The sequence below is a fragment of the Phoenix dactylifera genome, chromosome 17 (assembly GCF_009389715.1).
Source record: "Phoenix dactylifera cultivar Barhee BC4 chromosome 17, palm_55x_up_171113_PBpolish2nd_filt_p, whole genome shotgun sequence".
Classification (NCBI taxonomy): Eukaryota; Viridiplantae; Streptophyta; class Magnoliopsida; order Arecales; family Arecaceae; genus Phoenix; species Phoenix dactylifera.
Genome location: NC_052408.1, coordinates 11,014,089 through 11,039,633, shown reverse-complemented (window position 1 = coordinate 11,039,633; position 25,545 = coordinate 11,014,089). Strand labels below are relative to the sequence as shown.

Below are 25,545 nucleotides of genomic sequence, written 5' to 3'. Positions count from 1 at the left end.
AGATGAGTAAGACCAATCAACAGCCAGAAGAAAGATTGTCTGGTGCAAATATTAGAAAGTAACCGGATATATGACCAATCATAGACAAATGATTATGCTAAAAGACACATCACCTAGAACCAGTCATGAATCCAGCTAAAATATATATTAACAGTAACAATTATTCTAATGCTTAAATACAGAGCACTATAGGCAAATGGAAAATAAGAGAAACTATTAAGCAGCAAATCTAACAAAGGTAGTTCCCTCAGCTAACCAGCCAAAGCAATAACTAAGATCAATGAATGAAACAATTTGAGAATCCTTGCTCTGTCAATTATCTAGATACCTGACAGACTTGAAACAGGAGAAAAATGAATGAAGGCTCCGCTCTCCGGTGGTCAGTGATATGGTGCCTTGTTAACACATGATTCTTTTTCCCCAGAAGAATAACAAATTATCCAACTTAGACCATACATATCTCAAATGCAGGTATACTTGGATCTCAAACATACAGGAACCACTTTATTTCAGACAAATAGCGTAGAGCTCATAATCATAGCCTAAATAAAGTGAAACTGAAAGCACCTGTGTCTTAATCTTTTGAGACTCGGACAAGTAACCCAGTTGGGGTTCGAACTGTTTTCAGGTGACCAGACCCAATAAGATCTCGAAGATGGAACCGCATATCAAGAGGTGAAAAGCGCAACTGTTTCTTCTCCAAAGGAGCAAGCAGCATCTCTTTGAATTTTCTACGATTTAAGAATGAGAGGAGCTCCTTTCTTCCCTAAATGATAAAGTAAAACATTTCATGATTAACTATAATGCAGAGAGAAAACCATTCAACATATGATATATGTGTGTGCGCGCGCACGCGTAAATAAATAAATAAATAAATAAATATATATATATATATATATATATATATATATATATATATATATATATATATATATATATATATATATATATATATATATCCGGGCTAATAAGCACCACATTGCTAATTATGTTACCATGAGGAAAAAATTATGTAAAATTACACATGATTCATGAAAATAGTTTGTTTTCCTCAAAAATGTCACATGCAAATAAGATAAACAAAAAATGAAGGTTATTGCTTAAAAAAGCCAAGAGAGTTCTCCAAAAAAACACACACACACACACACACACAATCATGGACCAAATAAAGAACAGTCAAGAGCTGCAACCAAGACAAAACAAATTCATGAGTACTGCTACAGATCACCCATTGGCCATTTCAGCCATTACTCAGTTCATCTGTGGCAGTTGGAGATTGGTACGTTAGTATCATCCAAATGATCACCAACTTCCACATAGGACCAGTGGACTGAGCGGTGACTAGACAGGGGGTTTTAGGTGTGTGGTTCTTCTCTCTTTTTCTTCTTTTCATTTCTTTTTTGGGGTTGGGGTGGGGGAAGTTTGCAGATGCGTGAAGAAACAAGTTACAAAACCTTGCATGAAACAGCAAAGGTAAAATGGCACATATGAATGGGGGATATCACTGCATATGGATCTTTCTTTGATGGTTTAAAGATATGGAAAATGAATAACTATCTGAGTGGCAATATATCAATTCTCAATGATGTGACTTCCAGACTAAAACAACATATGAAAAATATCAAATCTCAGAGTAAATTTCTTGCAGTCTAGAAGCACATACTTGTGAGAGACCCTTCAATATTGACCCAATATTTGGAATTGTGAACCAGTACATATTCGGATCAATCAACTGGCGATTCTACAGCAAAGTTAAAAATATATATCAGAGAAGGCCATAACTAAATAACAAATTGTGATAAATTTAGAGCAGATAAAAATGTGGTTTTGATTTGATTCAGATGTTTGCATTCAAATTTTGATATGAAATCAGCTGTTAATGATAAATACAAGAAACTCAAGCATGATAATACAAAGCAATGCCAAGTGTCGCTTAAAGAACATATGAATAACATTCACATTAGCATCTTATACAGCATTGTTCTCTCTGAAGCTGTACTGGTAAGAATAAGTTTGACGCTTAAGAATATCTAAGCCAATGTAAATGAAGGTGATGCAGGAATAGCCAGCGCAGTCAACTGACTAAACCATTAGGAACAGCTGGGCTTCTGATAGGTACAGTTGATTTAAGCTTGCTTAGAGCTACAGTATTCCATGTATAAGGTCTTTAATAAGGATTTTTTTAATTTTAATATCCAAAAAAAGAAACCTCAAGTAATAATTACCCAGCTTAACACCTGCCTCTCCCTTCCCCAACATCAAACATCATGTAAGCAACAAGCCAGCAACACATGGTTTGGACTGCTGTTTCTTTCTCTTTGTTTTTATCAGTTCATAATTTCAAAGGAATCAAGAATTACATTATGTATGAATTGGATCCCTCCCTTTCACTGGACGACTCCTGCTATATCTTCTCCCTTATTCTTTCTTCATTGGCATTGATGTTCTACTCCTTCAAATCATTCGTCGGTGCTCCCAATACTCCTGCAACTCCTCTTTATTAATGATGTTTGGTGTGTGGATTTCAAATACACGTTTGTGACCATCCATGCATGGTAAAGTCATAGCCACCTTCTATTATCTTAGATCTCCTTATTCTTTCTTTCTTCTATAACATCACCCACCTACTCTTCATCTCATCAATTATTAAACATCTCACCATCAGCATGGATTGCTTGACAAGATCTATCGCTGATTTTTTTGGATGTGGATCATATCTTACCATGTATTTTACAAGCCTCTGTGAGCATTCTATAAAAAAAAGAATCAGATTTCAATGCCATGTGTATAATCCAAAATCTCTTTTGAATCAGGAAAAGAGGAAAGATTGAAAATCTGTTTCAAATTGTGAAAGCAGTCCAAATACAAGTTCTCTTTAAGAGACATGGTGGGACAATGAGAGAAAAGGTTTAACTCAAGGTCACTGTCTCGATCCAAACCATTCGGTTCAAGACATACCAATCTATTCCGGTAGGAAATCGAGTCAAGACGCAGGTTCAGTTCAGAAACGGCCTCGAACCAGCCTGAACTAACCTGAATCGAGTAGAACTGAACTGAATTGATCTATCTGGTTTTGCTTGATTTAGGACAATTCGGGCAGTTCAGCTAGGGTTAGGATTTTGATGCTACCCGCCATCACCGCCACCTCCAATGATGACCACAGGTATGTGCTTCGCACTCTCTCTCTCTTTCCGCTCTCTCAATCTCCCTACTGAAGACAATGACCTTGGTAATTTTCCCCTCTCTCATTCCTCTCTCTCTCTCTCTTTCCTCCATCTCTCTTTCTCTCTCTCTGTCTCTCTCTGAAGATGATAATGCCCCCACAACTTCCTCGCCCTCTCCTTTTCTCCTAGTCTCTCTCTCCCAAAGACGATGACAACCACAACAGTTTCGCCCCCTATCTCTTTTTTTCCTCTCTCTCCTCCCTCTTCCTAGTTCCAATACACCTTGAACCGATCACTAACTGGTACAACCCCTGATGTTGGTTCCACGAACCTTGGTTTACCTGGTACTAATCTTCCAATTTTCTTTAATTTTTTCCCCTTCTCTTCATGATATTCTATTATTCCCAATCTTTTGGGTAGTGATATGATCCAAAATCACATGGACAAATTACAAAGAAAATCATCCAAGTGATCAGGAGAACGCAAGAGAATAGCTAAGTCTTGTGAAGATAATCATATTTTCTACATTTTTCTCCAATTCATTCTAGTAGAAGATTTGCTATTTTTTCTTTTATTCATTTTTTAGTTTTTTCTTTTTTCTTCTTTCTCTTAGTTATCTCTAACTTTGATTCTGATTTAGTTGTGAAATTGTCTCCAAGGGGAACATAATAGTTCATTTTGTTTCCGCGCCCCCCCCCCCCCTTTTTTTTGTGGTTGGGGGGGGGGGGGGGGGGGGGTGTAAGGTAGTCCTCCAATCTCCTTTTAAATTCTGTTTTGCAATTTGCAATGAGATTAGTTGAAAAAAGGGTTTGCATTAATTATCATCAACAAGCTTTCAAATGAATCTACATGTTTATTCTTAAAATGCATACTTTACCTTACTCCACACCCTTTTGTCCCTGCACACGCTAATTTAATGTATCCCTTGTGAATTTATGTCATCTATTATATACATGGAGGAAAAGAGTCTAACTTCACATTAATCCATACGTAACAAGAACAAAACTCTAGCAAACTTCTGAAGGTATGATAGTTAGTAGTTAGTACTATTCATAAATAATCAAGTTTAAACCACAATGTGCTCCAATGGTCTTTCCTACCATTTCTTTGCATCCGTTCTCCTCAAATTTAGCTCTGTTTAAACTTGTTTTCCTTTTCCTAAATACATCCAATTAGGAATTAACTGATTCAGCAGATAATACCTCAATGTGATATGGTGAACATTAGGCATCAGTGTAATCTTGGTCGGTACACATTACTGAAACATAACAGGATTATATCTTTCTTCAATTGAAAAATTAAACATAAAGGTTTTACTTACAAGGAGACCAGCACTAATTAAAAACGTAACATGTTTGTCTTTCACTTCAGCTCCACAAGATAAGAGTGCGCACTGCAATGCAGCAAAGAGTACCAAAACTGTAAAGGAAACAATATGCAGTAAATGCGAAGATCATTATCAAAAGATGACAAAAGTATTCAGTTATTTCCCAAATTCCCAAATTTAAAGACTATATATAGGTTAATATCAAGCTAAATTGTGGGACAAGTTCATAACATTTGGAAACTAGTATAAGAAAAGATGACATCACAGCAATACCAATCATGTTGAGCAAATATATATAATCACCAAAGTTGTGGTCAATTATGCAATACAACTCTTAGTCTATAAGTTGAGAAGGTCTAGGGAAGGACTGAGCAGATTTTGTCAACCACCTTAGTGACCTATAGATATGATATGAAAAATGAAGTTGTTACACCTGGGTCTACCACCGGGTCAAGTAGTTTTATTTTATTATTACGTGGAATAAATGGGATTTTTCACAATGTTATATGAAAAATGAATATTATGAAGACTAACCTATGGAGATTAGTCAGGTAGAAGATTATCTAACAATGTACAGTGTGCATATAACAGATCAGACATACAATGTAACTTATCTACATGTATATAATAGACATCATTAGACATAATATGAACTTGAACAGTTTTGCAACTTTAAAGAAACCAATAGAAGCCTATGAAGGGCAACCGAAAACCATGAGAAGATGAAGTATGCACAGGCTAAAATTTTACACCATTGAATGTAAATGACTTACCAACTCCTGGTGGTCTATGCTAACATCCAATTTTGTCTCAATAACATATTTCTTGAACCACTCAAAAACTTCCAAATCTTGTTGATTTTTTATCTCTAACCTCTTCACAGCAATTGCCACCTATACATGCACACTAAACAATCAAAGCAAGCGATCATGAAGCCCTAAATTACTAAAACATAACATAACATTTGGCAGATAAAGGTAAAATCCTTTAATGTTGTTTATATCAGGATGAAGATGTAAATCATAGAGGGGGCTAGATCAGATCAGACCGTGAATCAGATCATAGATCCTACGATTTTTTTCTTATTTCTTTCAAATATTCTTAAATATAAAAGAAATGTGAAAATTGAAATACAAGTCAACTATAAAGTGGATGAATGAGGAATAAAAAGCATACATAAAACAAGAGCGGTATTCACCAAATTTAGGCCCATATATAGTGTTTCTAATGAGACAAATATTCTGTTCGATTATTCATGATATTTGTATACACCTTATGAGTTTAATTATCATTTTATGTAGAATGCTTTAGAATAAGCAAGGAAAAGACTTTAACATGTGACTGTCAAAATACAAAATCTTGCATCTTATTTTTAACTCTATGAACTCCAATAACAGAATTGCTAAATTTTACTATTTGAGATATATTAGTAATAAGCAATTTAAGAACGAACTAGTCAAATAAATCATAGAAAAAGAACCTATATGTGATTTGATATATAAATAACTTTATCAAATTGGATCCTGTGATCCAAAGGAACATATAGTCCATCATATGGATCTAAATCTTGTGATCCTAAACTAAGCTTGATCCAAGGATGGGATCTGGATCATTTAGGGCCTTTTTTGATTCGGATCGTAAGATTCATATCGTGAATCGTGAGATTCAAATCATGAATCATTCAAATCATGAATCATAAGATTTTAGCAACAATGAGATCATTCACTCACTAGAATGAAAGGAAATATTTTCATTGGTTGACACGCAGTTGAATATGTAATAAGAAAAGATCGGTGCAGAAGTAAAAAGCTTAAGTTGGTAAAAGTCACTCTTCAAGTGTATCTTAGGAGTTTGAAGGTTGGTGAATACAAAATTCAAAGTTTTGAAATAGGTTGGAAAAGACAACATATGGTTTCAATTTAAAGAGAGAAGTATGTTTCCATATAATGCTTCTATGCTTCTATGATTCTATAGCTAGAAAGAGACAACATATGCTTCTTATGGTATACTTACACCAATTTACAACATATTAACCAATAGAGCACCCAATATCTGTATCATAATTTAATCAACCATGACAAGCATCGGTTTCAATTATTCCATGGACCACCTTGACAAATACACTTGACTATAACGAGCGAAGAATTGCACTCAAAATCTATGCACTTGACAGAAATCAATAAGCAGATTAAAAAGACTGAATGGCAATCATATCTTGGAACTATCTGTATTCTTTAGTTATGTTGAGCATGCCCTTTTGCATCATTTGGGAGCATTCATGACATACGAATAGAGATCCTTATAAAGAGAAGAAAAATCATCTTTTGTAAGCATAAAAGATAAGTTCGTGTTTTGTTGAGATAAATCCACATCTTTATGCGCATAAACAATTTTGAAATGGACAACAATTTTCCGAAGTTGGAGGTCTAAGCATTAATTTTGATTGTCTGGGCTACACAATCCAGCTATCTCTTCTAGGCTTCTCATAATATCATATACACAAATCTCCTTTCTTCCATGGAGAGTTTAAGAAATACTATTGATCATGGCCATAGCTGGAAAAGATCATTATATGAATCACAAACCAAATTTTAGTGAGAAAGCAGGCAGGAAGGACCTGTTTGAGGTAATCATCTAAAAACATTATCGCATGGTCATCTTGGCCAGTATTTAGTTTGAATAAGCGCAAGACTTTCTCCTTCTTCAACGACTATAAGGAAAAAAGAAAATGTTTCATGTTAAGATTCAGTCGATGGAAAATACATAAGACTAATTCAGAAAATGCATAAGAGTTCACTTTATAAATATCAGAAGATTTTTAAATCTCAAAACATGATGAACGACAATAATTGTAATAATTGACCGGAATTCAATTTATAAGGCCACCTCATGAAGGACCATAGTTCAATGACAGATTACAAATCGAATTATGTTTTCACACAGTTGCTGCAAAACCAACAAATAAAGTGAGAAAAAAGGGAAGTTTGCTTCAAAGTTCTCTTCCACACAAATCAATGATCACAAAAATAGTTTAAACCCAATTGCATCTATTTGAGAGCTAGATTTGCCAAAATAAATTACAGAATACCAAGCATGCATCGGGAAGTTTAGCAGCTGGTAAAGCAGGACTGAGCAGGCACAAGCATCAGATGGTATTGATCAAACTAACAACAAAATCAGGAAAATTGTGGGGGAAACTACATCAAAGGCAAGTAGTTATCAGGAAACCTAGGAGATTCTAAGTTTATAAAATAATAAAAGTTCGAAAACCAACCTCCAGGTCTCTATCCACTTGTGTCCTGTCCTTTACACTACTATACAACTGTGAACGTAAGATGAAAGGCTGCATGGCAACCTGCAAGTACATAAAAATTTATGTGGCATTCACATCAAAATGCTAAAAACAAGGAACCAAAAGATAATCGCACAAAGTAATTTATACACATGCAAGTCTAGCTTTCCATGTTTGCCAATATGCAATCCAAACAAGAATCAGAATATTGAATAATACCAATTTAGGGACCAGAATTTCTAGCAAAGAAGCAAACTTTCATCTCGATACATCCTAACAACAAGGATTGAGCACAAAAACTCAACCTTCTGTAGGAAACATGAAGTCAATGATTCAAATCCCATGGAGAGGGGTTCTCCTTGCTTTTTCCATAGAATGGGAGATGCCACGGCCCACCCCATCCCAACACTTGGGATGGCAAATGTCTCGGGACATGCTAAACGGGATACTGAGACAATGGTGGGACGGTCTATCCCGGGGACAGTCCCCGTCCCAATATCCCGCAGATTGTTCCACCAAGACAAATCATTGCATGTGGTCACAGCGGATGTAGAGTTTTAGGGTTATATTTGTCATTCTTCTGCTATTGACCAAAACTGGCACTGATCTATGCTACACCTGTTCAGGATACCAACTCAAGTTTCTGCAAGAAAAGGTTTTGTTGCAAATAACAAATATGCTCTTTCCAACATGTTTCACCTAAGCCATGACTAAAAAGCAGTATGTACAATAAGCTTTCTAATAAACCGATAAACTAATTGTTTTTTCTCTTGATATATTTGATAGTTTATATAGAAAAGCCAAGCAAACTAAAAAAATAGAACTATACAGACAGAAGAAAGAAAGAAAGTTGTGTACAAATAAAGCATCCCTTAATACCATGCTAGTAAGCCAATCAAATAAACAATACACAGAGCTGCAAACATGGTGACATTGCATCTTGCCTCTACTAGCATTAGCATCATCAGTGCTGCATGATACCTTCACCCTTCATTACCCATTAACCCAGTACATAATGTTGGTGAAACCCTACAACTAATGCGTCCTCAGTTAAATATTCATGTGCTAAGTCCTTAAAACCGTTGTATCCCTGAGAATTTGCTTACTGAAGAAGAGAAGAATTCCAATGCCTTTTCACCTTCAGGAAAACCAAACCAGCCCTCCTATTCCAGGCAAGCCCAAAATACATAATATAACTTCAAAATTTAGCTCGATAGATCTTTTCAATGGAGGAAGAAACTTAAAAGTGTATTATTTGAATTTTTATTACATTTTTCTCCCACCAAAGCTCATATTCCAATTAAGAAAGTTTCTTTTAGAACACAATTAAAAGACCAGTAGTTCTTGATAGTTTAAACTATATAGTAGGTAGAAGTAATTTGATCTACAAAAAATTCTTTCAGTATCATTATCCATATATACTAGAAATAGCACATGCAAAAAAGCGAGATTGGGTCATATCCATTTCAAAAAGAAAAATGCCTTATGCTCGCTTCTTTTTTGCAACTCATAAGAGTTCCCTTATCAAGGATAGAATTACCATACAAAGTCCTATAGAATCTGATGAGTTAACTGCAGCTACTTGTATGCCATTTTACATGGTCAATTATGTGATCAACTCCTAAAACTGAGATGCAATCATTAAATTAAGTCAGTTCCACAGCAAGAAACTTGTTCTTCCAACTGGGGTTCATTCTCCTTAATTTGCTCATTATGCTTGGAAGGATATTGGTGGGTCGACACACAGAACATGCTGATGCATGATACTGTTATCAGAACATGCTCTGAACACCCTCGTCAAAAACATTCATGTTTTCAATATATCTTCACCTCTTGGTTGAAATTTGGTAAAGTTGACTAGACTGTTAAAGAATTAAGGTATATACCTTCTCGATATTTGGAAACTGTGCACGCATCATTTGTAGAGCTATCAACGTATCACTAAATGTCAGATTATTCTCTGCAGTTATATAGTTGTAGGAAAGTAAGATCCAACTAATTCTGCAAATGAAGCATTGTATAACAAGTATTTTGTAACTAGACAGAAATAACAGACACTCCATCTTCATGATAAATTATTACCAGTCATTCTCACACACCTGTTCATGTGTGCAAGCACATGCATACCCACAGACATGCAAACACATGCAACTGGAAACATGCAACAAAACATGAAAATAAATTCACAGCAATGTACCAGATGGCATGCTTATTCGGGTTATTATGTAAAATTACATATTGGTACATGGAATGCCTATGAGAGGAATGGTGGGCACCTGTGATTCTTTTATTTAGTTGACAATTTAAATGAGATAAAAAAAGTTCAGATGCCGATTTCTATGGATAAGCACCTGATATTCTTACTTTCTCAATATTTTATTTTTTTCATCAAGTAAAACTAATGTAGATAAAGATGGCTTTGAGATGCTGCTCTCTTGGCATTTAGGAGTCCCCGCTCTTGGGAATGATTGATTTCAGATTTTCTTTCCCTAAGAAACCAAGAGTTCACATTCCCAATAGTCCAAGACTTGTGTATTGCATGTACAATGGACATCTCAGGAATTATTTTATAAACCCTAAATAATAAGAGAATTACACATATATAACTTAATAGTTGTGATTGCAGATTGGACTATGTTAATGTCAAACTGGAGTTCTGGAAGAAAACATTGGAAGAGAAAAAATAGAAATAAATTGAACGAAAGCAAATATTAAATGTAATGTAGATGAAAGATAGGCTAGAAATGAAGCTATGACTACCTGTACTTACTTTTATTCATAAAAATACTAGAGAGAGTCTATGGATGAAACCATATAAGACAGCAATATAGATGGTTCGATGACCAGAAACATTAGGACAAATAAATAATTTTATAAATTAAAAAAGAAACATAACAGAAACGAAGATGTTAAGATGAACGTGTTGAGGGATTAAGAAATTAAAAATGAATAAAAGTTTTTAGATGAAAGTCCAAGTTGTTGAAATTTCAAGGTATGATAAAGTTGGGGGTACTAGCGAAATTCAAGAGATATAAAATGATAAATTAGCAAATGCAATGTTGAAGTGGAAATGTGAAGCAAACATCATTAATGAGGCTTCTTAATTGACGTCTGCAATCTAGCAAAATAATTTAAATACGGATCTAAAGGCATGCTAAAGTGATTAATGATCAAGACCTCCTCATCCAAACCCTGCCCAACTCTCTTCTTTCACTTTTATGCTAACACCCACGGCTCTCCCCCAAACTACAATGACAAATATAACAATAGAAGAGGATCAAATTGTTTCCTCCCAATTGTCCTCTTTTATTCCTTATTTCTTGCTACTTCATCTCTAGTCCTCTCCTCATCTCTTTCTTGTTATTCTTGTTTGACCTTCCTTTATCCCCTCTTCCTTATTCTCTCCTCCATCTCCTCTTACTCTGTCTATCATAAGGCCCTCCATCATCTCCTATTTTTCTGTGAAACTTCTATGCAAGGAAATGATGCAAAGAACCAGCATACTGCAAGAATCTTCCCACTCTTATCCTCTATTTCTTCCATCACCTCAACATACGCATACCTGCCCATCTTTCACACAGCATGTAATTGTTGCTTAGGGGCTGGAAGGCATGATCTTTGACTTTGTTAGAATCTAAGCAATCGTTGCCTTTCCAACAGGCGTACATTAATAGCATCAACAAGGTAGAATCGGCTCTGCCATCTAATTCACATTAACAATTAAGCATAAGAGATTACAAACATGACGTGCTAAACTGCTGTTGAAATCAATCATAAAACCTAAAGGCTCATAATTAGGGAAACCTGAGATCTAGAGTAGGGCTAGGACCACACAGACCACAGTTCAGTCGAAAAGAATTAAAAGCGAATTCATCTCGTTCGTAATATTTCTAAGTTAACAATAGATTAGATTCTTCTCCTCTCAATCGACACTATCTTATGGCGGATATTTGTGTTTTTTTATAAACGATCAAAATCAAGAAAAGACAACCACAAAAAAGATTTAGAAAAGGAAAGAAAGGATAGACCGGAGATGGAGAGGGTCACCTAGCCCTAGGGTTCTATCGGCATCTCCCTTATCCAGAATGCTCTCCTCGTCCCGGACGCGCTTCTTCCCGAACGATCGAGATGATTCCGCCGCCATTACCCGTTAGGAAGAAGAACGTTTCGGAGGAAGAAGGAGCCCTGGCTCGCCCGGTTATCGAAACCCTAGACTTTACGGAGAACGCCGGGAGAGGAGCGGAGAAAAGGGCGAGGGACCTCCAAAAATTGAAAAATTATTGCGTGCACCGCATGGACGGCCACGCAGGCACAAACCGCCAATCGCAGGCACACACCGCATGGACGCAGCTCGCGCGTCCAGGTGATTGTTGTAATAATCAATACCGTTATGTAATATCATAGTTCATGTATTATTAATTTATATTTTAAATGTTTTATATCAGCATTAATATAATATGATAGACCAATAGTTCGATAGGTGAAATTAATATAAAGCATGTGCATAAAACTATTCCAAAATAGATATAGAATAGCCCATGCCCAAAAAAAAGAGCACAAAAAGATTTCACCAAGTACAGCCTATTTCTTGTCCATACCCATTTTGTAGATAGTAATTTGTTAGCACATGATCCAATTCATGTCTTATACTTTTGCGGAACACCATCTTATTAAATCTTAAATTACATTCTATATTCTAAATCCAAGATTACATGGGCTTTATAGAAGCATGATTGGCATAGAAATGGTGTTAAAAAAATTAATAGGGCAAACTTACTTCAAACTTAACTTGCGTGTAAGTTTTTTAGCTTCATAAAAAATTGGTATGACTAAAAAAAATTGCTGGCAAGTTATATTATAAAATTTACACTACCTATAGCTCTTGCATGTTTTTCATAAGTAGTTGCTGATGTCATTTGGTATAGAATTAGTATTGTGTATATGCAATGCATGTGACTTTGAAATACCATTGAGAAGAAAAATAAAGTACATGATAGGAGTTCCATTACAAAAGTAAAAAAAAAAAAAGATTTGGAAGGTAGTTACTCTCATGCCTTTTATTAAAATTTTATTTGCATAAAATTGGTAGAAAAATTAATTAAAGTTCTTCGTTGGAATTTAAATTATGCATCAGTATTGCGCCTCAACATTATAGTGTCAGTACTAAAGTTTAGCTTTTAATATTTATAAATTTTATTTTTTTTGGTGAAACGACTATTCATCATATTCTAGCATGAGCAACAATCAGCTACATCAACATCAAGCAAACAACATAAAGTAAAAAAAATAAAGAACGGTTGCATCCACAAAAGATTTTCAAAGTAGTCCACAATGGAGAATGTGCTCTAATCAGGAGTTTGATTCGCCTTCCACAGGCATGTTTATGGGGAATCTCTAACGATTGTCGCGAGAAGTCCTTTTAACTTTTCGATGTAATGTATGCGTGGTGCAACGTTTCCTCCGCACTTCTCGCGCGCCGCTTTCCACCGCTTAAACAAAAAGGCCTCGTCTCTCTCTCCGAATCGGCCATCCAAAAGCCTTTCCCCCTAGCCGCTCCAAACCCTAGATATCTGACGCTCTTGCAAAGCCCTAACCCCTATCGTTTTCGTAATCCAGGGACTCAGATCCATCAAGGATTTCTCCTTCTCAAATTTGGTGTTCCCAGCATCATGTCGACAGAATCGGCCTCGACATCGAATTCGAATCCCTCGGCGTCGTCCCAGTACGCCTATCCGGCGTCTTCCTACTTCCCTCTCCCGTTCCATCTTCAGAACTCCGATCCCGCGACCCAGCAATCCTACCTCTCCCCCCCCAGATCCCTCCGCCGGTCAACATGTCGCCGGTGACGGTGTCCTTCCCGCCAGCATACCCTGCCGCGGCTCCGGTAGTCTCTGGGGTCTATTCGCTCCCTCAGTACCAGCAGGTCAGTCCTTCGGCTTCTTGTCGTCTATATTTCTGGTTGAAAGGATTGAAAATCTGATATTCATAATACTTATGGGATTATATTGTCGATGCTGATAAGTCGTGCAAAGATTTAAATTGAAGAGATTGTATCAAGCAACAAGGTGGAATATGTAGGTAATCCGGGAAAAGTTGTGATCTTTGGTCCTCCCTATAAAAGTTTGGTCCCGTTTTCAAGAAAGATAGACTATATCTACCAACTCTATATATTTCCATGCAATTAAAAGTTCAACTTGGCTTACAAAGTCTGCCTGATCACAAATCTAAATCCAGAGAGGTGTTATATGCCGTTCAATCTAGAGGCACAACTACAAGATTAGTAAGTCAAAAGAATTATGACACAAGAAATTAATTTCAGCGGTCAATAAAATTTCATGAACCCCTGGCTACATAATCAAATTACCACTAGGACATTTTTGGGAAAAATGTATGTATGCAAAATGTCCATATTCATAGATGACCAGAGTTTCAAGGGCTTTCTTGAGTTATTGTATAATACATGGGAGCTGGATGAGGGACATGATTGGTGCCTTCGACTTCATTATAAGTAATAAGAAGTCACCTATTTGGGTTTGACTAATGCTGTCATTGGAAGCTTTTGCTTTTAATGTGAATTTAACAAATATCAGTGGGTGAAAAAAATTGTGTTGCCATTGATATTTGTTTTTTATGTATTTGCTGCATATTTTGGTTCTCGAGATCAGAACTTATATTTCATATTTTACCTAACAAATTTGCATGACCATGAACTTCATATTTATAGGCACAACAACTTTTCCAGCGGGATGCTCAAACTATTACACCAGAGGCTCTAGAAAGTGTGAAAGCTGCACTTGCAAGCAGCGAAGTCGAGCATAAAGCTGAAACAAAAAAGAGAGCAATACCTCGTAAAGCAGCTGGTCAAAGCTGGGAGGATCCAACATTGGCAGAATGGCCAGAGAGTATGTTCAGCAACTTTTTTCATTTATTTATTGATTGCGGTGCTCTTGATATGTATGGGTTCTCACTTTGGCAATTGTTGGTACCTCCAGTTAAAATTGATCATAGATTGAGGCTGTGATATGGTTAAATTCATGTCTTCATTTTCATCAAAAAAAATTCATGTCTTCATTCACTCGTTATAGTATTGATGATTAATTTCAATTGTTTGCCAATATAGATTTTGGAGGTATAATGAAAACTGCTAAGTGTCGTATTGACTGGCATTTTGTGCTGCTAAGCTTTAGATTTAGTAGCTCAACTATTGTTCTAAAAATTCTGTGAGACAGTTGTATGATAACTTCAAGCTTACTTTTATGATGAAAGACACGGTGAGTTAAATGTGCGATTCTCTGCTACTTGATGGGGCTAGTTATAATAATGGGGCAAAAGTTTTTTGCTGAAGGATTTTGTTCAGAAATGAAGCTCGTGTACATGCATGTGCAAAAGCTTCTTGATCTTCTTTATTTAAGTTCATGGCCTTCAAACTTTGGAAGATTTTGGTCTGGAATGAAACTCAGTTAGAAGTGTCTTGTGTCCATTCACGTGTGTATAAGTTACTTTTTTTGTCTTTAATTGTAGATAAGGTCAGCGGGTATTTTGTGATCAAACCAAGGAAGATACAAGGGGGTTGACATAACCATAGAAATAGGTCCTTCCCGTTTATTCTCAAAATTTGGTATGCAGTCTAATCCTGACTCCTGAGTGCTTGAGTTCTATTTGGTTTCTATGGAACACGATGTTAACTAGACCTAGTGTAAAGCATTATATGCAACTGTCACAGTTGCATATGAAAATGAATACTAAAAGATGTTATGTTATGTATTTGCAACTGTTGTTTTGTACTTTCTGAATAACACTTGCTTACTGCTCCACTTGCCAATAGAAGTTTCTTGTCATAAATTAATGTTTGCCATTAATTTCCTTGAAAGAGGTGCAAAGTCCATTCATTATTTTAGATATTTTGCAGATGATTTTCGTTTATTTTGTGGAGATCTGGGCAATGAAGTCAATGATGACGTTCTTTCAAAAGCATTTTCAAGGTTTCCCTCCTTCAACATGGCAAGAGTGAGTTTCTTTTCAAGCTATGTCTAATAATATAGCACAAATTCATTAGTTGAATGGCTGACCATGCAGTTCCATTGTCCATGTATCTTTGAATACTCTCATTTTTTGGAAAATACGCCTCTTCTTGCTCAGTTCTCACTCTTTGTTTATGGGAGGGAAACAAGAGGGTTGTATCAGCCAGAACTGGGAGAGTAGTTATCATACTGTGTAAAGATGCTTCCTTTCAGCTGCATTGCACCTGTCTAATATTAATTCTTAAAAGTCTTTAAATTTCAGTATTCATTCTGTCTAATAGCTGTGTGAAAGTTTCTGCCACTGGAAATAGTAGACAATGCCTTACTTTGATTAATATCATCAACTTTATCTTGAAGTTTCCAACTTTCATGACAGAATCATGGTCATCCTAAGTGCAATCAGGGAACTTCCTTAACTTTAGATTCTTAATGGCATTCAAGATAAGATTGTATTAGATGCAGTCTATAGCAGTGAAATTGTCTTTATAGAGATATAGCGTATGGAATGACCAGTGTCTCATAGCCAGAAGAACAAACTTATATTGTTTAGATTGACCAATACCTGTCCTAACCAGAGTCTGAGGCAATATTGCAAATTACTGGCTCTATAGTGGCCTTATTGTTTGCAGATAAATGCAGTTTTTATTCAGATGTTCAACTTTAATGATAACGTTTCTTATCAATTGAAATGTTTTGCTTGTAGGTAGTGAGAGACAAGAGGTCTGGAAAAACAAGAGGTTATGGATTTGTTAGTTTTGCAAACCCTTCAGACCTTGCAGCAGCATTGAAAGAGATGAATGGTATATATTTCCTCTTTATTTTTTTTTTTCAAGGGCATACGCATTTCTTTTTTAACTCGTTCAATTTTTATATAACATGCTTTTGTTTAGGCAAAACCATATTTATCTAATTAAGTAACCACATTTTACATTGTTCTTCTTCTCAACACTATCATTTTAGGCAAATATGTTGGAAATCGACCTATTAAATTGCGTAAGAGCAATTGGAAAGAGAGGACAGATGCCGAGGCTTTGGAAAGGCAAAAGGTATCCTATTGAGTTATTACTTTTGTTTCATGCTCCCGCTCCCTTTGTGTTTGTGCTTACTGTCAACTACCTCCTCCGTTTTGTTCAGAATCACATTCAGAAGAAGCCCAAACTGCCAAAGAAAAGTATCCTGCACAAATGAAGCTTCAAGGTTCCTGCCAAATGATTACTCAGTAACCAGTGGTAAGTTGCACTAGCCTCTTTACTGCTAATTATGTTGCTTGTGCCTCTTTATTAGCCAGAGAATTTAGATAATAATAAGATCTCCTCCAGTTTTTCTCCTCACTGTAGGTCACTTATCAATATTTTCAACACTGAGAACTGAGTACTTTGTAGTTTCCATGCGATGCCAAATAGTAGAATTGCTTCAGATATGAAGCTAAATTATGCATTTCTGAGACGTTTTCCTTTATTTATCCTAGTTTTTTCCCCTTTCCCTCTCATTCTTTCCGTCTCTCTGCCTGCAAGTCTGGTTTTTTTTTTCTTTTCTTTTTTGAACGGAGAGGGGGTGGGGGAGGGGTGCTTGTTTTATAAATGAGCTATTATAAGATCTTCACCAACCTCATTATCTTGGTCAGAGGTCCGCTGTTAAAAGGGAGGGAGAAGTAAAAATAATACAGATTGAAGTAGCTTAAGTTCTTTCCCTATCCTATGGAAAGGGTCTCCTCTATACATCAAACAAGTCTCTTCCTCCACCGGGAGACAATCCTAATGTTAATTATCACTTATCTCTTCTCTCTAGTCGATTTTTCATTTTTAACTTGAAATTGCCTTTTAGTTGAATGTACCGGAACTTTCATATTTTTGAGTTAGCGTAGGTTGGTACGTATGGGCACATTTTGGTATTCAGCCAATCCTTTGGCACAACAAAGAAAGTGGAAACATTGCACACTATTGCGTTGGTGACAAGAATAATGTGGTATGCCCCCGTGAACATCAACTAGTGCAATACAAAACATGGTGCCATTGCTGTTCATTTCCAGCGGGCTTTAATCTGTAAATGTTTATCAGTGCATTACAACTCATTGGTACATGTACACGAGAGACTGCAGTGGAGACAAGAAGATAGAAGTTTGGGATTCTCTTGCAAAGTGGTTGAATAATATGGACTATCATGTCAGTGTTGATATATGCTGATATGTGTTTGCTTGTCATTTTATTTGCATTTATGCTATATTAATGAAGTTGATTGCTGCAAATTTATAAGTTGATTTTGTTTGCATCAGTGCGATGAAATTTTTGGAGCGGAGCATTACAGACTGAATTAGTTTCAGACAGGTGCATGATGGACAGTCTGTGTGCTATAGTTTCATTTTGGCATTAAGAAGCAAAAGGACCATTACTGGTCTGATGGTATTTCTTAATTGGAGGTAGAGCTGAAAGCTATCATTCTCTTTTCTGAGGTATGACCTCTTTTTCAAGTCAGAGTCCAAGTTGTACCATTGTTCACAAGGAATATCCATCTCTAGGCCTCTCTAATGTTTGTGAAGATTTTTTTTTTAATAGAATGGTGACTTGCATTTCATGCATACGTTTGCCTCCCTTTGAAAATATCTCAGCGGGATTCGTGCGTACCGTTGTTCAAACGTTTTCTTTCATTCTGAGGCATATATTTTTGCAAGTCTTGTGTGCTGGTAGCCCACGAGCCTTTTAAAATGCTTTCCGATCTTGTTTTTCTTCCTGTTTGTGCGATTGTAGAAAATCTTCTAATATCACGGGAAACAAGCGGGGAACAAATGAGTTTGGAACTTGATCTCATATATATATATATATATATATATATATATATATATATATATGATGAAAGTAAAAAAAATTTTAGCACCCCTTTGATTTAGGGTTATTTTTATTTCGTACTTTTCAAATTTAAAGAAATAAAATTAAAATAGTTTTTGATGTTAATTAAATGGTTCAATATTGCACTGTTGTGCAATTTTTGAAGGGCAATTTAAAAAAGTTAGTTTTTGAGTTTAAGAGAGGAGTTGGTGGAAGAGGAAGAGGTGGGAGTGAGAAGGGATGAGAAGAGGAAAAAGGGGGCATTTTTTGATTAATAAACCATTCTAGTGAGGATAAACTTGTCCTTTATGATGGATTTTAAATGGCATTCAATGATGGATGAGGTTTGGGAGCATAAGTGAAATTGCCCTAAGATTAGAGATTATTTAAGTATTTTTTCTTAAAAAAAATTTTTGATCTTTGGTAGAACTTTAGCATGTGTGATGCATGCATGGAGCGTGGATGGCTGTGATTTTGTATTATGGAGTATGGATGAAATATTGAGGTTGCATGCACTGCATTAGAATCTCTTTTGTTTTTTTCTTCTAGCCCAACCAACCTGAAAATAGAGGTCTAAAAGAAGGGTTGCAACCTTAAGAATTCAACCTGGCGGCAACTCTAAGGAATCAAACTGCCGCCATTTGCCTTGACAGGGTAGTACTGTTTGAACTAAATTTTACTGATAAATACTTCCTCTTTATGATTAAACACTCACTTTAGTTAGATGTTTGAAATTATCAGAGTTAATTTTCTAGGTTAATAATAATCATTATTCTTATTTTTTATTGAAATATTGGATGTTCGTTGGTTATGTAAGAAATGGAAAAATAGAAATAGGACGAGAGCCTGAATTCATATAAAAAATTCAGAAAGTGACGCATCCCGAACTCAGGCTCCAGCAATATATGGCTGTCGATATGATACGGAAGAAGATACCAAGGCGGGCGCTAGGAAACAGGATGCAACGAGGCATCAGAGCAACTAGGATTCTATAGATTGGCTTGTCTGGAGAATTATCAAGCAATATCAAAGCCAAGATGCCTCACATTTCCGTCCTCATTTTACACTCTTAGCATGACAAGAAATTGGAATAATATTAAATTGCAATGCGACCTGATACTCATTTCAGTTTAGCAAGGATGCATTTAATATTATTCCAATCACATCTGAAGAAAGGCCGTCATGCTTCTGACTGGCCGGTGCAGATGAGAATAAGTTATTCTGAGATGAGGATTATTAAGTGAACAAACCCTTTCATCTGTCCACGCAAAAAGGGTAAGTGGAAGGTCTTTTTACAGTGCATGGTCGAGAAATTTCTGTTGCACATATGATGGATATAGCAAAGTTTGGAATCACAGTCGGTGATCACAGAACTCAGATGATCCAGCCGAAATTGAGAGTTCTCTACCCTCTCACCACACGTCCGGCCGGAGCTCACCGGTTGCCGGAGGCACCCATCTCGCAGAGTGGTACACACTCTCACCGACCTTCCACCCAGGCACATCCTTCATAATTCTGGCCTCCTCTTCCAGATATTTCTCCCATTCTTTCACAAATCTACAAGCAAATCAAAAGACAAAACAACAGATTCAAAAACAATTAAAAAGCTGGTCCTTCACCCCACTCCCCCTCTGGAAAATCAAGAAAAGCTGCTGAGAAGCAAGATACAAGCTCGACGTCCTCACCTTTCATCTTCTTCTGCTTGAAGCATGGGAAGTATTGCGCTGCGACCAGCATACTTCTCTTCCTTGAGCTCACTAAAGATTTCAACATGGTGGCATCATAATTACAAAGAGCACGATTAATCAAAAATGTGCCTAAATATACTAACAACAGATTAAAAAATAAAAATATGTCTGGAATTAAACAAAAAAATAATATTGTAAGGCTGACACTGCTGCATACTAAAATGTCTCACAATAAAAAAATGGTGGAGACATGCAGTGTGTAATAGATAAAAGTACTAAGGCGGATTTGAGGTATATTTCGGAAAATTTGGTTCAACTGCGGAAACTTAGGACTTGTATGACTTGAAAACAACACGGAGGGGACCAATAGAGATTGTATAACCATACAATGAGAATATAAGAGTGGTCCAGTGAAGAGTGGTTTGAATGTGTCTCGGAGTTCCAAAAATAGGATGGCAAGACCTAGGCAAACAGGATGGAAGTTGTAAGAATAAAAAACTGGTTCCAAATATGAGAGTCGAACATCATAAACTCAACGAGCATAGCTGGGACCAGGGCTTGCAGATTAAAGTGTCACATCATTTGGAGGAATTGGAGCTTGTTCTTGTCAGCGACAAACAAGCCCAATATGAAGGAATTGAAGTTAAAGAAAGGAAGCAACAACTCTTGGGTCCTTAAGCAGCAGTCAAAAGCCTGTAAGATAGTGGTTCCAAAATATAGCATAATGGATAAAGTATGGAGGAGGTGGGGGCGCTGCTGCAGTTTAGGTGGACATGATACTGGTAGTATCATTATCTCCTTATTGAGAGCTAGAATACTACATCAACGTACTGATTCAAATGTGCTTCATGATTTTCAAACGGATTTTGTAACTGCCACTCATCAAGAGTAAACCAAGATTCAGGATGGGGCATTGGTGACCAATTGGTTATATGAGTCATGCATTGCAATCAATAAATTCAACTCGGACATACATTAACTAAGTTTAGCTCAAACAACTAATTTTCAATGGCAGGTCGAGCCTGGGTTAATCCCAACAAATAAAGACTAGGCAACTGACACCTTAAAGAATCGATCATGTGGCAGCACAAAGCTCAGTTGCTTGTCGCTTCTTTAAGAGAATCATTTGTATAACCTAAACCAAGTTTAATGCACAGAAAATATGCCTACCACAATCAAGACCAGATCTTGGTCATCTCAATTACCATGCTGTCAACAAATCCCACAACCCAAAAAAAATCCTTTTAAAAACTACGATTATATGTATCATCACTGTTTTCTAATAAGTGAGTGTTCGAAAAAAATGAATGCTGCAAAAATTTGTGAAGAGGGAACTACGAGTTGTTTCTTCGAAATAAAAGCAGGGGTAAGGAGAGCTTTGCCCAGAAATAGGATCAATACCATGATTTAAAGATTGCTGCTTCTAAGGTTTGAGTGCAGGTATATGATGTTAACACCAAGCATACTAGAAATGGTTCACCATTCAAGTTACAGGTACATCATCCCCAGTCACCAGATATACAGTTGTCCCTAAATCCATATCTTATATCTATTTTTGGTGAAAAGCCCTTAAATCTATTCAATCAGACTAGGGATTTGTCATGCAGATGGTTAGCAAGAGTCAAAGTAATAAGTGGATCACAGCCTGTTATCGTAAGATGACATTAATTCTAGAGAATTAAATGCTGTAATAAACATGCCAATACCGCTGCAGAAAACAGTATTCATCAAACTTCTGAATTCAGAAATGATTCACCTTTACATAGAAGCAACTCCAAAGAAATGGTACATTAGCAATGACATGTCAGGATAGAGAGGAAGAAGCCAGCAATGGTGGTCATAGGCTCTGACTATCTCAACAAAGATCATAAATTGGAAAAGATAGCCTAAACATGCTTATTGCTTCACTCCTTAACTATCAAATTGCTGATATAACATATCCCGGTAAACTTTGATAACTGAACCCAACTCAACTGTCTTAATCTCAAACTAGTTTGGTATATGAATCCTTTTCCACCATTCCGTTTTGTTTAGGGCAACACTTTCTAAAAAATATAGCAATATCAAGTCCTTCCTTACTACTTCATCTTATGTGATTTTATATCCACATCTACCCATTTTTCTTTCACTCTCGGCCTATATTATATATGTTCAAACCAACTAAGTTGTCCTTCTCTCGATGTGTCCTCAATTAGTGCTACATCTATCTTTGTATAAATGACTTCTTTTCTTATTCTATCGCTTGTTGTCTTACCATATCAACATTCTTTTTTCAACCATACTCATCTTGTGCATATGTTATTTTCTAACTATCTAACATTCTGTACCATAAAGCATATATGGTCGAATGGCAAGTATCCTATGATCACATAATATTCCAATTGCACTTCTCCATTTAAACCACCTTGCTTTAATCCTATGAATAAAGGAACCAGGATTCAAAATGGATCTTCCACAGTGCATTTGAAAAAAAGTTGGATGAGTAGACCTCCATCAATCTTGGTTTATCAACATCAACACCCAGGCTATAAGGTAAAGGAAATATTTGGCAAAATTCCAAAACCTCCACCTGTTTCCACATCCCCGAATCAAATGCCCCCCGAACCTAATTCAAATCACAGTGGAAGCAGGCTTGATAGTCTGTAATGATTTGCAGGTCTTTAAAGCTACAGAAAGCAATAGCTGTGGTGTCAATGAACATAGCCTTCATATGATCTGAAATTAAAAATGAAACATATGATACACCTTCACAGATAAAAGCTCCGACAAAATGACAGATTAGCAGCAGGCGAGATAACATGTTGATGATAGTGATAGGTACTGATCGCCTCAGCAAAGACAAAATATGGCAAAATTACACCCTAATTTCCGTGTTCTTCTTGCTAATATAACATATACAGGAAAAGTTTAATCTTTTCTTACAAGTTATGAACTACAGATCCCACAAATCATGACTTAAAACATCAGAAATTAACTAAAATTACTGTGAATTAACAAGTCAAAGTCAACATTTTAAAGACGATCGAATCAGTAAAACCTCCATCAATCTGGTTTATTGACATCATCATCAACTTCCAAATCCTAAAAATATTGGAAAAAAAAGAAAGTGGCACGATTTCTAGATTCCCCAGAATCAAATCAAGTAAAACCAAATCACAAGAACAAAAGACTGATCGAAAGAACCCCAGAAAGATAGAAAGGTGGTGAATAGAGGACTCACCGACGGATCTTGTTGCCCTTGCCGACCTGGTACATGCCCCAAGAGAAGGCGCCGGGAAGATAGCGACGGCGCTTGGGCCTTTATTCGGGATCCGCCGCGCGTACCTCACCGGCGGGAAACCCCCCGGCGGCGGCCCGTCCTGCAGCACCGGCATCTCCTTCACGCTCGCCATCCCCGGCTTCTTCCGAACCACCGCCTCCGTCATCGTTGACCGGCGTTTCCCACCCCCTTTGTTTTCGATCCAGTTCGCCTCGACCGCGCGAGGACGGCGTCGATTGGAGGAGAGGCGAGGGGAGGAGGCCTTTGCCGAGGGAGCCGGAATGATGGTTACGGTGCTCCGCGGAGCACATAGCGATCTTTATTTCGCGCCGGAGAGTGGAGCAGCAGCGAGACATGGCTACAGTGGTTTAGGTTAAGAGGAGGAACATTTGATGGAAGTCTGTGATTCCATCATATATGCTCCGACTTTTTCATGAAATTTTTGGATGAATAGATTTATGGCGCTTGAAATAAAAGCTACCGCCTTGGGTTTTTTTTTATATAAAAAAAGGGCCCTCTCTTGTTTAGTTCATTACTAATTACTAGAGGCATTTGCAATCTTGTTTGCTCGAGTTTGGAGGAAAAAAATGAAAATAATAGGAAAAAAATGAAAAATGAACGAGCTATAGTGATAAAGGCATTTGTTCTTTCTGCTGTTGATTTGTAAAAAATGAACCAATTCTTCAAGTTAATTTTCTTTGATTGTAAACCTTTAAGTTAATGAACTTCTCTCATGTTTTTTGTAATTGATCCTGTTCTTTGGTTTGCAGTAGTATTAACTCCCACGACCATAAAATAAAATTAAATCTAGTTCCAGCAATGCGTCAATGCTTCTAAGTGAGCCTAAAAGGCAGTAAACTATGAATTTGAATTATTAATTTCACGGAAAACATCGTCTTAACTATAAAAAAAATTACAAATTAGAAATATAAGATAGTTGGCCTTCAGACACTCCACCCTATTGCTTATCAAATAAAAATTTGTAAGTGATATTTTCTGTATTTGTCCTTCTGGATCTGAAATTACCCCGTGACGACCCACATTTGACCCTAACAAGTGATTCATCTCCATTGATGAGTGCTTGATAAGTGCAACTTGGCCTGGCAAGCACCATTAGATATATTGGAAGTGCAAATAGGACTAGAGGCTATTCGCCAGTATATTATTTTCAAGAAAAATTAGTTTGAGGAGTGACATCCAAAATAGTATAGTTTAGTGAACCCAAAAAGTAGAGGCTATTCATAATATCGGATATTATGAAGGATATCTATTGTTAATGTCCTTTGCTTTTTGATATGGTAGATGGGCATTGCAGCAGGAATAATTTAATGATATCTTTGTTCTAATAAAAGATTTGGGCTTTTTTTCCCAAATAATGTTTTTTGAAAAATGTTTAAGCAAATGAAGTTTTTGTACAATTTATTTAACAAAATAAATAATAATCCTCCCCAAGCACGTAGTGAGGTTTTTTATATTCAATGCTCTCACATGAAATTATCGGTCCTTCTCTTGCCTGGCCATCAACAGCAATCACATTGCGCATATAATGCTTGTCAATGGAAACAAAAGAATGGCAGGCCATCCATTTTGGATTGATTCTGTCCAAATGACAAAGCAACACGTTTAGCATCTTCTTATGATAACACCATGGACCAATTATGGTGCGGACACCAGTGCCATGTCTGCCATCACTCGAGTCAACGTTCGTTACAGGGTCCAGCCAGTTTCGTCAGTTTAGTCAACTTGATTTTATTTTGGATTGAATCTACAGTTATGGGCTTGTTTGCATATTGTCATTTTAGAACTTTATAGAATTATTTTTTTTATAAGAGTCTTTTTGTTATTTTGTGACTCTATATATATGGGTCCGTACATTGTTTAGGATAATGCTACGATGAATGAAAATTGATTATCTTTCTTTGAGCTCTGGTGTGTGAAATCCTGAGCGGAGCCCAGCGAGAAGCCTGCTTCT

The 25,545-nt window shown here is 36.5% G+C and overlaps 2 protein-coding genes and 1 pseudogene across 4 annotated transcripts; 1 reads left to right on the top strand and 2 right to left on the bottom strand.

Annotated features, from left to right (window-relative positions):
* Nucleotides 1-55: 55 nt before the first annotated feature.
* LOC103721878 (serine/threonine-protein kinase 19 homolog) lies at nt 56-12,136 on the bottom strand. 3 transcript variants are annotated; one of them, XM_008812252.4, is made up of 8 exons: nt 11,831-12,133; nt 9,670-9,743; nt 7,766-7,846; nt 7,109-7,201; nt 5,265-5,384; nt 4,486-4,557; nt 1,664-1,741; nt 56-766 (listed from the first exon to the last, which is right to left on the bottom strand). In XM_008812252.4, the coding sequence occupies exons 1-8, from the start codon at nt 11,925-11,927 to the stop codon at nt 575-577; spliced, it is 807 nt and encodes a 268-aa protein (XP_008810474.1). In that variant the 5' UTR covers nt 11,928-12,133; the 3' UTR covers nt 56-574. The 3 variants fall into 3 exon arrangements, with proteins under 3 accessions (XP_008810474.1, XP_008810481.1, XP_008810489.1); XM_008812259.3 differs by lacking the exon at nt 7,109-7,201 and having other exon boundaries at nt 11,831-12,136; XM_008812267.4 differs by lacking the exon at nt 5,265-5,384.
* Nucleotides 12,137-13,121: 985 nt separating this feature from the next.
* LOC103721862 (RNA-binding protein 42) lies at nt 13,122-18,379 on the top strand. The gene is made up of 8 exons (XM_039115013.1): nt 13,122-13,547; nt 13,589-13,706; nt 14,508-14,685; nt 15,693-15,790; nt 16,508-16,604; nt 16,765-16,850; nt 16,939-17,033; nt 18,077-18,379. The coding sequence occupies exons 1-7, from the start codon at nt 13,219-13,221 to the stop codon at nt 16,990-16,992; spliced, it is 960 nt and encodes a 319-aa protein (XP_038970941.1). The 5' UTR covers nt 13,122-13,218; the 3' UTR covers nt 16,993-17,033; nt 18,077-18,379.
* A 1,343-nt stretch (nt 18,380-19,722) lies between these two features.
* On the bottom strand, nt 19,723-23,990 carry LOC103721852 (annotated as a pseudogene).
* Between the last annotated feature and the right edge of the window lie 1,555 nt (nt 23,991-25,545).